At 39.0% G+C, this 12,049-nt stretch overlaps 1 protein-coding gene across 2 annotated transcripts; it reads right to left on the bottom strand.

The window, feature by feature from the left end:
• Positions 1–1,094: 1,094 nt before the first annotated feature.
• On the bottom strand, positions 1,095–11,043 carry csnk2a2b (casein kinase 2, alpha prime polypeptide b). Of its 2 annotated transcripts, XM_058074995.1 has the most exons (13): positions 10,395–11,043; positions 10,111–10,300; positions 9,696–9,807; positions 7,952–8,053; positions 7,657–7,707; positions 7,517–7,576; positions 7,328–7,411; positions 4,909–5,019; positions 3,577–3,678; positions 3,408–3,508; positions 2,279–2,427; positions 2,123–2,203; positions 1,095–1,778 (listed from the first exon to the last, which is right to left on the bottom strand). In XM_058074995.1, the coding sequence occupies exons 2-12, from the start codon at positions 10,212–10,214 to the stop codon at positions 2,130–2,132; spliced, it is 1,050 nt and encodes a 349-aa protein (XP_057930978.1). In that variant the 5' UTR covers positions 10,215–10,300; positions 10,395–11,043; the 3' UTR covers positions 1,095–1,778; positions 2,123–2,129. The 2 variants fall into 2 exon arrangements, with proteins under 2 accessions (XP_057930978.1, XP_057930977.1); XM_058074994.1 differs by having other exon boundaries at positions 1,096–1,778; positions 10,111–11,043.
• Between the last annotated feature and the right edge of the window lie 1,006 nt (positions 11,044–12,049).

Raw genomic sequence — 12,049 nt, forward strand, 5'->3', positions numbered from 1 at the left:
TGATTTTTTTTTGTGAAAATAATTACACCTATAAAGGATTTTTTTTCCCCAAACATGTTTCTCAATTACCCAAAACCCAGTAATACAAACAATCTGACAGAGAAAGAAATACTAATACTAAAAAAAATACTAAAAAAAATACCTTTTCTGCTGTATGAATTTTTTTTTGTGAAAAAAAATTAACCTATAAAGGATTTTTTTTTTCAAAACATGTCTCTCAATTACCCAAAACCTGGTAATACAAACAATCTGACAGAGAAAAGAAAAAAATATACTAATACTAAAAAAATACAAAAAAAAATACTGCTGTAGTTTTTTGTGTGTGCTTTTTTCTGAAAAAAAATTACACCTATAAAAGGATTTTTTTTTCCCAAACATGTTTCTTAATTACCCAAAACCTGGCAATACAAACAACCTGACAGAGAAAAAAATAAATTACTAATACTAAAAAACACACCTTTTCTGCTGTAGGAATTTTTTGTGTGCTTTTTTTGAGAAAAAATTACACCTATAAAGGATTTTTTTTTCCTGGTAATACAAACAATCTGACAGAAAGAAAAAAAAATACTAATACTAAAAAAATACAAGAAAAAACCTTTTCTGCTGTAGGAATGTTTTTGTGTGTGTGTGTTTTTTGTGTGACAAAAAATTAACCTATAAAGGATTTTTTTTTTCAAAACATGTTTCTCAATTACCCAAAACCTGGTAATACAAACAATCTGACAGAGAAAGAAAAAAAATACTAATACTAAAAAAATACCAAAAAAATACCTTTTCTGCTGTATGAATTTTTGTGTGCTTTTCTTCTGAATAAAATTAACCTATAAAGGAATTATTTTTTTTTCAAAACAATTACCCCAAAACCCGGTAATACAAACAATCTGCCAGAGAAAGAAAAAAAATACTAATACTAAAAAACACACACAAAAAAATACCTTTTCTGCAGTAGGATTATTTTTCTGTGCTTTTTTCTGAAAAAAATTAAAGGATTTTTTTTTCCAAACATGTTTCTCAATTACCCAAAACCCGGTAATACAAACAAACAATCTAACAGAGAAAGAAAAAAAAATACTCATCCAGGCAAAGTTCATCTAAATAAAAATCATTTATTTTTCATTAATATTATTATCATTCTAGCTAGAGAGAGTCCACCATGCCACTTTCAGAACTGGAGTAGTGCTAAGACATTTGTCTGTCAGAATACACGATGGCAAAGAGGGCAGACAGACAGATGGATGCATGGAGGAACATGTCTGGGGGCGGGGGCGGGGGAGGATTTTGGGGGCTGGTGGCTGTGGCTTGTACAGGGTCACACTCCTGTCCATCTTCCATGCTGATGCAAACAAAGAGAGGGGTTGATATAAAGGAAGGATGGAAGGGGGGGGGGGGGGTCGGGAGTGACAGAACAGGACTTGAAGTGTCTTTAACAGTAGTTTGTCCTTGGACATGATGGACTGACATGGGAGGAAAGTGACCATCTGAGGGGAGGGGGCATTTTTGGGGTGGGGTGGGAGGGGGCCAGCTTCAAGCTCATTGGTCAGGCTGCTGGACAGGACACCAGAACAAGCCAATCACAGACTGATACAGAGGAGGAGGGTGTATGTATACCTGCCTGCATGTGTGTGTGTGTATGTGTGTGTGTGTGTGTGTCTGTATGCACATATCTGTGAATAACTGGTCTGAGTTACTTTGATCCATTGTCACTGTACACTTGTCAAAGTTACTGTCACAACCGCGGACAAAGTTGAGGTAACAAACATCCTTCTTCTTTCCATTTTCTGCAGAAAAAGGAGAGAAGAATTGGTAATATTAGAGAAAATATTATCGTGTTATGTTGTCATTTTATACGTTACGGGCCATTTTGAGCTTTCCCTCACTTTGGATTACAAAACCCTGATGTTACCAAATCTGACTGCTAGCTATGAAACCAGTGTTTTGTGTGTTTTTGTACATACATCCATAAAAAATATATATATTTGAGCTCTGCATTGATGTCATGCAGGATTTTGACCACCGGGTGGCAGAAGTGCATCTTATAAGAAATCATCCTGCATCTCTTCCATTGAAATGCAGGAACCAGGAAGTGAAAAGACATCTCTCTGTGTTGCGTGAAGAACATTACCTGTGTTTCATCGAGCTGTGGTGTTGCCACTTGAAACCATGTTGTCAGAGTTTGACAGAGACTGCTCCTTTACTACAGGATCTGTAGGAGGGGGGGCAGAGGTTGTGTAAGTGAAGCCCGTAACTTAACGCTGCAAAATCTGTGTGGAATACTAACAAAAATATGGGTGCTCCATGGCCTCTGTGGCAGTCAGTCTCTGTTGGTGGTCGTAACGTAACAGCTTGTCCAGCAAGTCCAGAGCCTCGGGACTCACCAAGTGCTGGTTCTCGGTCTGCACAAACTGTTCCCAACGCTTCCTGCTTTGTCTGAAAAGATACACCATAAAGCAAAAAAACATTCAGACATTGCGTCTTTTTTTTTAACATTATTATGTGGTAGAAGTTGTTCCATCTTTTCTGATTAAAATGAAAAGTAACTGCCTGTCACCCATGCACATCCATTTAAATTGATTTGTGCTTTTTATTGGTTTATACAACAGTAAATTAAGATTACACAGGGTTTCCTATACGTGTGCCACAACAAAATAAAAGTCGTCACAACTTAAAACATTTTGTTTTAAACTGCCACCAATTTTAGTAATTTATTGTATGAATCAATATATGTTATATAGATAAACATATAGCTTATTATTTTACCGCAATTCCTTTGAAAAGCAATTTAAATATCATACAAATATTTCCCGGCGCTTTATTTTGATAAGCATACACCGGTATCGCCTGTCTTCTTTGCTGGCACTTGCCGCATGTGACCGGATAGATTCGCGACACGTCTTGTGTTGACGTTCATTTTATTAGTTATTATCGGGAGAGTTCATTTTGTTAGTTATTAATCGGGAGAATAAATAACTGTCCGTCTTTGCCAACGTGTGTTATCGCTCACGTTTCAATCTTATTCCACTTGCTGCCATTTTTGTTTACATGTCTGTGGCTGGCGGCATCTAGCTAGCATGGAGCTACAAGCGGCTATAACGTTCATGGCATACATCGATCATAGATGATCATCAGAACGTACTTGTTTTTTAGTGTCACTTGCTCTTTTTATCATTATATTTACAAAAAATACTATGTGTTGAAGTTCTGCAACATAAACACGTAAGTGTGTACAATTTTAGACACTGACGCCATCACAGGAGTCTCCGATAGGTAGCATGTAAGCTAGCAGTAGTTCACCAAAATACATTTGCTTCACCTCTTAGTATTTTTTACAAGTGTTCTATTCAAACACCTGTACTATTTATTTGTCATAAAAAAAAGTTGCTGTCATGGCTGATCCAGATTGGACTTACTGTCCCAGCAGATCTTTGAAGCGTGGATCCAGTTCAATGTGGTATTTACGCAGGTAGCCAAACAGCTCATCTGTCCCCAGAACTTTGGCAATTCGCACAAGCTGCAAAAACAGAAACAGTTGAAACATGGAAACCCACATGGAAATCGACTCTAATGAAAGAATGTTACCTGGTCATAGTTGTCCTGTCCGTGGAAGAAGGGCTCTTTCTGGAAGATCATACTGGCAAGCATACAGCCCAAGCTCCACATGTCTAGACTGTAATCATACATCTGAAACAAAAAAATCACCAATCAGCACTGCCAATAATGAGGACACAAGTAAATTACAGGCATTTTTTGACAAATTAATGTTACAATTTTTTTTTTCAGAATGCATATCTTTAACCCTCCTTGTGTTGGGGTTGGCACTGACCCGTTTTACATTTTAATGCATAAAAAGAATCACATAACATTTGTTTATTGCATCAAGGCTTTTTGACTTTGTCAGGAAACTATTTCAACAAAATAAAACCCAAAAAATAGTTTTTACTACATTTTAAAATGGTCTGGTTGAAATTATGACCACTGTATTGTTAGGGTCAGTTTCGACCCGGTTATGATAATATGACTATAAAGCAATATTTTGAGCCAAAACTGAAATCATAAGTGTACAATTAGCCAACACAATGACAACCAGCTCCTTTTCTCATCATGTAAGCTTCAGGGGATTCTCATTTTGACCGTTTTTTGTTTTTTTTCCCAGTATACATGTGAGGTGAATTCACTCATTTGACTGATTGATTTCACATTTACAGTTTGGAATGGCAAGAAGTACAGTGAACCAAGATTTGGACCAGTTTTGTTTTTTGATTTCACTTTATACTAAAGTTCTGTTGCTGAAAACAATAACTTTTTCTACCTTTTCTTGACATTAATATATATGGGTCAAAATTCACCCAAACACCATAGATGTTTCTTTAGTGATTAATACTAAAATGAGAAAATAATAAAACTAATTGATTTAATAGATATGTTCTATAGCCCTCAGTAATAGCCAGGTAATAAAAGAACCTTCAATTTATTAATATGATTCTTTTGAGGTTCAGTTTACCATTTTTGGAAATTGAAATTGAGAGGTATAGTGACAAAAAAAGGCCTACATGCCCACACCAAAAATATTAAAACCAATACTTTTATGAATGAGGAAGCCTAAGAAGGTAACCAAGACATAAGAAGCAAATTTGATGGTAACTTATTGTTTTTAGTGTATTTTATAGCTGATTTAATACACGGGTCAAAACCGACCCATTAACATAAGAGCATAAGAACTCCTGTGCTGGGACATGGAAGAGCACCAAATTCTGGGCCCCCCCTGCTGCTCCCACACACACACAGACTGAAATCTATCCTTAAGATCTTTTACTATCCAACTTTACAAAATCCCAGCCCTCCACCTTTGGGGCCCTTGGTACACCAACCGCCCCCCATACTTCAACACCCCTGTGTGTGTGTGTGTGTTACCTGGTAATCCACCAGGAGCTCGGGGCCTTTGAAGTATCGTGACGCCACTCTGACATTGTACTCCTGGGAAGGGTGGTAGAACTCAGCCAAACCCCAATCTATAAGGCGGAGCTGTGGAAAAAAAAACACTTGTTAAAATCTCCATTAAATCCACACTGAAAATTTCAGAAAATACTTGTGGCAGACTTCAATATCAAGAATGGAAGAAAGGAAAATCTGTTGGAAGTTCATAATATTTCTCATTAAAATGAAGGAAGTGTGTCCATCACTTGGGTTCCTCTGTGTTCCTCTATTTGTGTCAATTTACTGCCCCCTGGTGGACATAGTGTGTAATGACATGTACAAGGGCTGTTCTTATTTTTAAATTCAACCGTGTACAATGCATTTAATTATGTTATTTATATATAATTGATACATATGTGAGTAGATTACTTCTTAAACAAAACCATCCCATGAAATAATCATTCCTAATAGCATTGAAAATTAATTAAAAAAAAATAAAAATAAAAAAACAGAACAAACGACACCACTTGGTTTGATTTGATAAAATGAACAGTTACATTTGTCGAGATAGACCTTGATAAAGGTAAGATTTGATGACGTTATTGAGTGCTAACGTGCATATTTATGGTGGTTCTATATTCATCACATGCTTTTAATTTGATGTTGTTCCTGTTTGAGTTTGACACAATCACATCATTAGAGATAATTAATAGGATTAATTAGATCATCATAATGTGTGGTGACTCGCTAGTGCGTTGCTAATGCCGTTCCAAGATGCTAAGATCCATTCTAGTCTTCAACTCAGGCTGTCAACTTGTTTCTGCTTTTGCTATACTCGGTGCTTGTCTTAACAAATCGATTAATGTAAGGATTTATGGCTTATCGATCCGGGAGGCTGCTACTGATGCAGCAGTATCTCTCGCTTGTCAAACCGGATATCCGGTCGCATCGGTTTATCGTTCACAACCCTAGAACCAATTCCGGCACAAATTAGACACGCGTCAATCCTAAATATCCAATAGCCTCGATGATGCTTTAAAGCAGGGGTCTCAAACACGCGGCATGTGGGCCAAATGTGGCCCGCAGGACACTAGTTTGAGGCCCCCGCCTTGATATGAAAGTTTAATGTTAGTGCGGCCCGCGCCAAGTTTGATATGGATGCTGTGTGGTATCATGTACCCAGAAAAAATTATTACGTTTGATTAATGTTCATGTTAAAGGTTAAATAACTTAATAGTTATCCTCCCTATCCGTGTGGAAGTGGTAAGTTTTTGGCTATTAAAGTTGAAAGGAAATAACTTGAAGGCTACCGTTTAGGTCGCTAGCTCTCTAGTTTGCGAGTTAGCATGTGTCTCAAGACCCTGCAGTGGCGCAATATGTTGTAAATAAAAAGAGTATAAATGTGACTATAGTCGTGTTTTGTCATGTCTACAGGGCTCTAATAATGCTTTGTTCATTTTAATCTGAAAAAAATAATTTGTCTACCCACCAACTATATGTGGTTTCTTAAGTTTTTTATTATTTGCCGTTTTATTATTATTATTATTATATTTATTTATTACTGATTGATTGATTTTCTTTATTCTTGATTTGTTTATTTATTTTTCATCTTATTTTGTGTAGAAAAATAAAAAGTAAGATATTAGAGAACAGTGGAATGTTTTATCAGAGCTTTTATTGTAGAAAATTGGAACCAAAGCGAAGTTTTTAAAAAAAATTGTTTTTAATAAATGCGTTTTTTTTGGGGTTTTTTTTTTGGAAAACCTGATGCGGCCCAGTCTCACCCAGACCCGAGCTCCAGTGGCCCCCAAGTAAATTGAGTTTGAGACCCCTGCTTTAAAGAATAAACATACATATGCCATAAACCACATGACTAATCACTATGACTGCATTTGTTAGCTATTTTATCCAATGTCATTTAGTGTAATGATGAACTCCCTGCACCGCAATGCTTGGTGTAAAACGTAGCAGTAGTCATCAAGAGAGAGAGCGGTGGAACAGAAATTACATCTGTTGTTATTTTAAGGTTCTTCCTCCCACACTATTCACACATACTACAGGAATGATGTGTCTGTGAAAGCATGTGTCAGTGCGTTGCCCTGAATACAGCAGGGAGAATTTTTTTCTAAAGCGTATGGATTCAAAAGGACAAAGACTGTGACAAAAATTGGATTAAATAAAGGAAAGGAAAACACAGGAAAGGCCCAAAATAGTCATGAGGGTTTCTATTCTATTTTCTATTCTATTCTCCACATCGAAATATTGAGACATTATCATTAGCGTGAGCTATGTATCGCAAATTGTATGGTATGGCGTGAAGTACTCTGACATTCTGAGCCTTAGTTACACCCTGAGAATACTTATGAATACTATGTGTGTGTGTGTGTGTGTGTGTACTTAATAAAACATCGCCTACCTTTCTCAACTGGTGGTCAATCATCACATTGTGGGGTTTGACGTCACGGTGCATGATTCCCATACTGTGACAGTAGTCCAGAGCCTGAACACAGCATGACCATAATGAACATACTGATGTTGAAATGGTGCTAATTAATGGTATTAAAAATGAATTAATATAAATGGGGGGGGGGGGGCAAAGTCTCACCTTCAGTAGTTCATACATATAAAAACGGATATCGTAGTCTGTCAACTTCTGGTATAACTCCTGCAGGGGGGAAAACAAATATATATATATTTAAAAAATCACAACATGGAGCAACAGAAGAATAAACATGACCGTCTTACCTTGAAGTCTGTGTTGTTGATGCATTCAAACACGAGCGCTGGAGTTCTTGACTGTGCAGACAGGGACAGAGAGATACGAAATTAGCCCAGAAATAATAAATCCACGATGACTGGACCTGTTATAAACAATGGGATTCTAAGAACGTACAATATGAAAGCGTATTTGTAGGGATGTCCAATAATATCGGCCTATATGTTTTCTATAACTTACATGCTTGGAAGAAAATAGCAGGATATAATACTTGCAAAGTGTTCGAAAGAAATTTTGTCAATCCCACACCATCAGAGAACTTACCACAGGGTCTTTGACTGTGTCCACCAGGCGGATGATGTTGGTCCCACCACGCAGGTTCTCCAGGATTTTGATCTCACGCTTGATTTTCTTTTTCTTAACCGGCTAAGACAAGACATGGACAAAAAAAATAAAATTAAATTAAAAAAAAAATCACACCAAGACGTTCTCCCCACATGTCACGATTGTCTGCTTGATGCTGAAACTGCTGATTCTGCTCGCCTGCCTGCAGTCTGCATGATTCAGCATCATTCTGTCAATCTTAGAAGACAAGACAACTCCTGCGCTTGAGGATGCAGTTTACATTTAAGATGGCACGCTGTCAACATGCATGCTGCTTCTCCTACAATGTATTTACTAGTGCATGTAACTGGTAATAGATAAACAGCCCCACTGGATGTCTATTTACAAATAACTGTCTTTGTTCCAAACACAGAGAAGATGCAATACTAAAAACGCAACATAAAACATATGCAAAACGTTTGGGCATATCTGTGTGGAGTATGGAGTTTCCTCCCACATTCCAAAAACATGCTAGGTTAATTGGCGACTCCAATTTGTCCATAGGTATGAATGTGAGTGTGAATGGTTGTTTGTCTATATGTGTCCTGTGATTGGCTGGCCGGCCTCTCGCTCAAAGACAGCTGAGAAAGGCTCCAGCATACCCCTGTGATGTTAGTGTAGTTTTTGTTCCACAAACTTGCAACAATGCAGTTGTTTTGTCTGCATTTTTCAACAAATACCAACAATCAACCATCAATTAACAGTCAAAATTGGAGTGAAAAAGAAAGCACTACTTACTAAAAATTTACAAAATGAATAAAAGCAATCCCTAAATGAAGCAATATCGTATTGGCAACCATGAACCGTTATTAAAAACGAATGGTTAGACCCCTGCTAAATTTTAAAAACATATATGCTAGGACTACGTTAAAAAGCCATAGTATTTCAGTATGTGGAATCAAACTATGGAATGGATTGAGTAAGACCCTCAAACAATGCACAACGATGAGCCAATTCAAGAAACAATACAAGCAGTTGATGTTTGCTAAATACAAGGATGAAGAGTCTTGAACCAGTCATGATGTGCTATATATATCACTATATTGACACTTACTATGGTACCCATTATGTCATTGGATGGTCATATCACCTCCTACTTCGGTACGTGATGAAAATAAAATTCAAACAATTAAAAATAAAATCAAAACTTAAAACTGTAATAGGAAAGCAGGAAGTGAACAAATGTAACAGTTACTGATTGTAAAAGTACCAGATGGAGGGGTAGGATTTAATAAGCTTTGCTTCTTCCTACTCCTTTTGGACATGTGGAACTGTGAACTGATTATGTGATGCATTCAATTGTAATCTGATGCATGTTCAAATGAAATCAAACCATTACCATTACTTTCCCACTTTCCTTGTGTGCACGAAACCCCACCCTTCCGCTTAGTGTCGACACACAAGGCACATTTTGACCAATCACGTGCGGCTTCAACAGAAAAAGGACGTGAAAAAAAAGCCGATGGTCGGTTCACTTCAAAGACCCGCTTCCTCGTCTTCTACTTCAAAGAGCCACTTTTAAGCGACGTTTATATGCAACCAACACATTGCTATCATGCACATTATAAAACTTAATAAAATAAAGTTAGAGCATTTCATTGTTTTTGCATTTCATATATGAAATTTTATGGAAAAAATGATCATTGACATTTGTATTATGCTCATTAGAATTAAACCTGCTCACCTTCAAAATCTTGACCACCACCTTCTCATTGTTGGTGATGTTGATGGCCTCGAACACTTCACTGTACTTCCCTCTGCCCAGTTTACGTACCAGCTGGTAGTCCTCCTGGTTGCTATAGGGACAGACAGAATCCGTAGGAGTGAAATGTAACTTCAGCTACATAGCAAATCACTCCCTAACAAGATGGAGGGCGTCTCCTCTAAAATGCATATATTTAGATTAGTCTTTTTAAATGGTGGGGGTGGGAGGCCGAGGGACTGCACCATCTTAGTGTCATCATAACCCTCGCATAGCAGTGTATTATTATTAGACAGCCATCGTCTCCACACTTGACCCACCAGGCAGCCATTACGTGCCGTGTTTAGGCATCACATGCATGACATTAAAGAGGACAGTAAACAAAAAGGGTCCTCACTTCCAGTTGGGTATGTGGGCCTCGTAGTCCCAGTAATCCCGGCTCTTGAGCAAATTGACATCAGCGTACACTCGGGACTTGCTACCGGCCACCGGACCCGGCATGGCGAGGACCGTGGCTCGGAGGCAGCGGGGCGGTCACGGAGAATCTGGACTGGGTTGCAGTTGTACACGAAGACCAAGAAAATGATCTAACAAAACACGTCAGTTATCTTCCTTCCGCACCGAAAGAAGCGACAAGGGGAGTGCGTGGAGAAGAAGGACGGCCGGGTAGTTCTCCCTCACCGGATTGTCAGTGGCAGCTGTATCGGTCCCGAAGAGCCGGGAATCAAGAGTTGAGGTTACGGAAAGGACCGAGCAGGCATCGGGGTGTTGAGGTAGAAAAAGAAAGCGACTCCAAAAGTGGACGCGGAGGAACTGTTAGTAATTTAAACGCTGTTTTCTTGCTTAAAAGTGAGGGGCTACTCCGGAGCCACGGGCCCTGACTATCATGGAACGTTAGGGGAGGATTCGTTCCCGGCGATAACAGATTAGTAACCGGAGGGCGGCGACCCCCTCCGTGGTCCAGTCTGAGCTATCACTCCAAGCGTTGATGTGACGGATCGGTAAGCGCAGTGGCGCGTCCGGGGAGAGAGGGGAAGGAGTGGCGGAGAGATCTATGTTGTTAGCTAACGTTAGCAAGCGATGCTACTTGAGCGCGGAGATGTCGCACAGACGAGGAGGGCTCGGCGCCGTGCACCACCTTCAGCGGAGCCCGCGTCATGAGCGACCGGCGGTGCGGGTAATGGCCGCTTCGAGATGTCCCTGGACTAGACAGCGACGGAAGAACCGCGGGAGTCTTCTGTGGCCACAGTACTCCCCCGGTGGAGAGCGCAGGAAAGGGGAGCGGATTGAGAGTGAAGAGGAGCGAGAGTCACCCGGATGTGAAAGCCTCTGTTTGCCGGGGTTGACGACAAGGACCACAATATGCTTGTGCTACAGCGCCCCTCAGCGGATTGGAGAGTAAGTGTCCTCCAGCGTTATTTGCCAGAGAACAGACTGATAACCTTTGATACTTATATATCCACTCAAAGAGCTCTATTAAATACAAAAATACAAATACTTTACAAATATTCTAATGGGGGAGGGTTGATTCCCGTCACAATTTGCGTACCAATGCTGGGATATGCTGAAGTTACAATGTAGATATACCTAAGAGACATGAAATCAGAGTGATTTGATGCCTATTTACTTTGAGGTGATGTCATGGCATCATTCCAGCATCATGACTTTTCTGTCTATGATCTTGTCTTTGATTGAACCATAAAAACTAGTATAATCCACATAGTTGATCACCTGAGTGATACACAATATCTGCACTCACTATAATAATTGTTGTACACACAATTCTATTGAATATTGAACATAATAAAATGCAACTGTACTGTAAATCTACACATACATTATAAACAAAGCACACTTTGGTGTAGTATGGTTGTGTTTGACATGTTGCATTTTGTACAATTCAACATTACTGAAAAGGCCATCAAGAGTAAAGGGACCATAAATGGGCTGATGTATTATTTCTTTATTAGTGATCCTTCTTCTTCACATATATTAAATGGAAATTGATACATGTCAGGCACTAGGATCAAGCGGAAAACGGCCGTTCAAGTTGAAGCCTGTTTGCCTTTAAACCAGTAGTTCTCAACATGTTGGCTACGGGACCCACCCTTAACCCCTCAATGACAAGCGGTAACCCAAATCTGGGGAATTTTTCAAATAAAACATCTTAAATAGTTAATATTTAACGGACGGTACGTTAAGTTCACACTCGATGTTCCCATTCATGCTTGGGCAAGTCGCAGATAAACATGGCACGCAGCTGGTGGTGGCGTGACGAGGTGCGTTCATAGACATCGGGTCATTTCACTTTTTTTTTTTTTCAACCCCTGAAAACG

This window comes from Doryrhamphus excisus, chromosome 6 (genome assembly GCF_030265055.1).
Source record: "Doryrhamphus excisus isolate RoL2022-K1 chromosome 6, RoL_Dexc_1.0, whole genome shotgun sequence".
NCBI classification, from domain to species: domain Eukaryota; kingdom Metazoa; phylum Chordata; class Actinopteri; order Syngnathiformes; family Syngnathidae; genus Doryrhamphus; species Doryrhamphus excisus.

Coding starts and splice junctions, on each gene's coding strand:
- csnk2a2b (XM_058074995.1), bottom strand. CDS start 10,214: ATGCCGGGTCCGGTGGCCGGTAGCAAGTCCCGAGTGTACGCTGATGTC. Junction 7,708..7,951: donor ACACAGTCAAAGACCCTGTG/GTAAGTTCTCTG, acceptor CTGTCTGCACAG/TCAAGAACTCCAGCGCTCGT. Junction 3,509..3,576: donor GACAGGACAACTATGACCAG/GTAACATTCTTT, acceptor CTGTTTTTGCAG/CTTGTGCGAATTGCCAAAGT.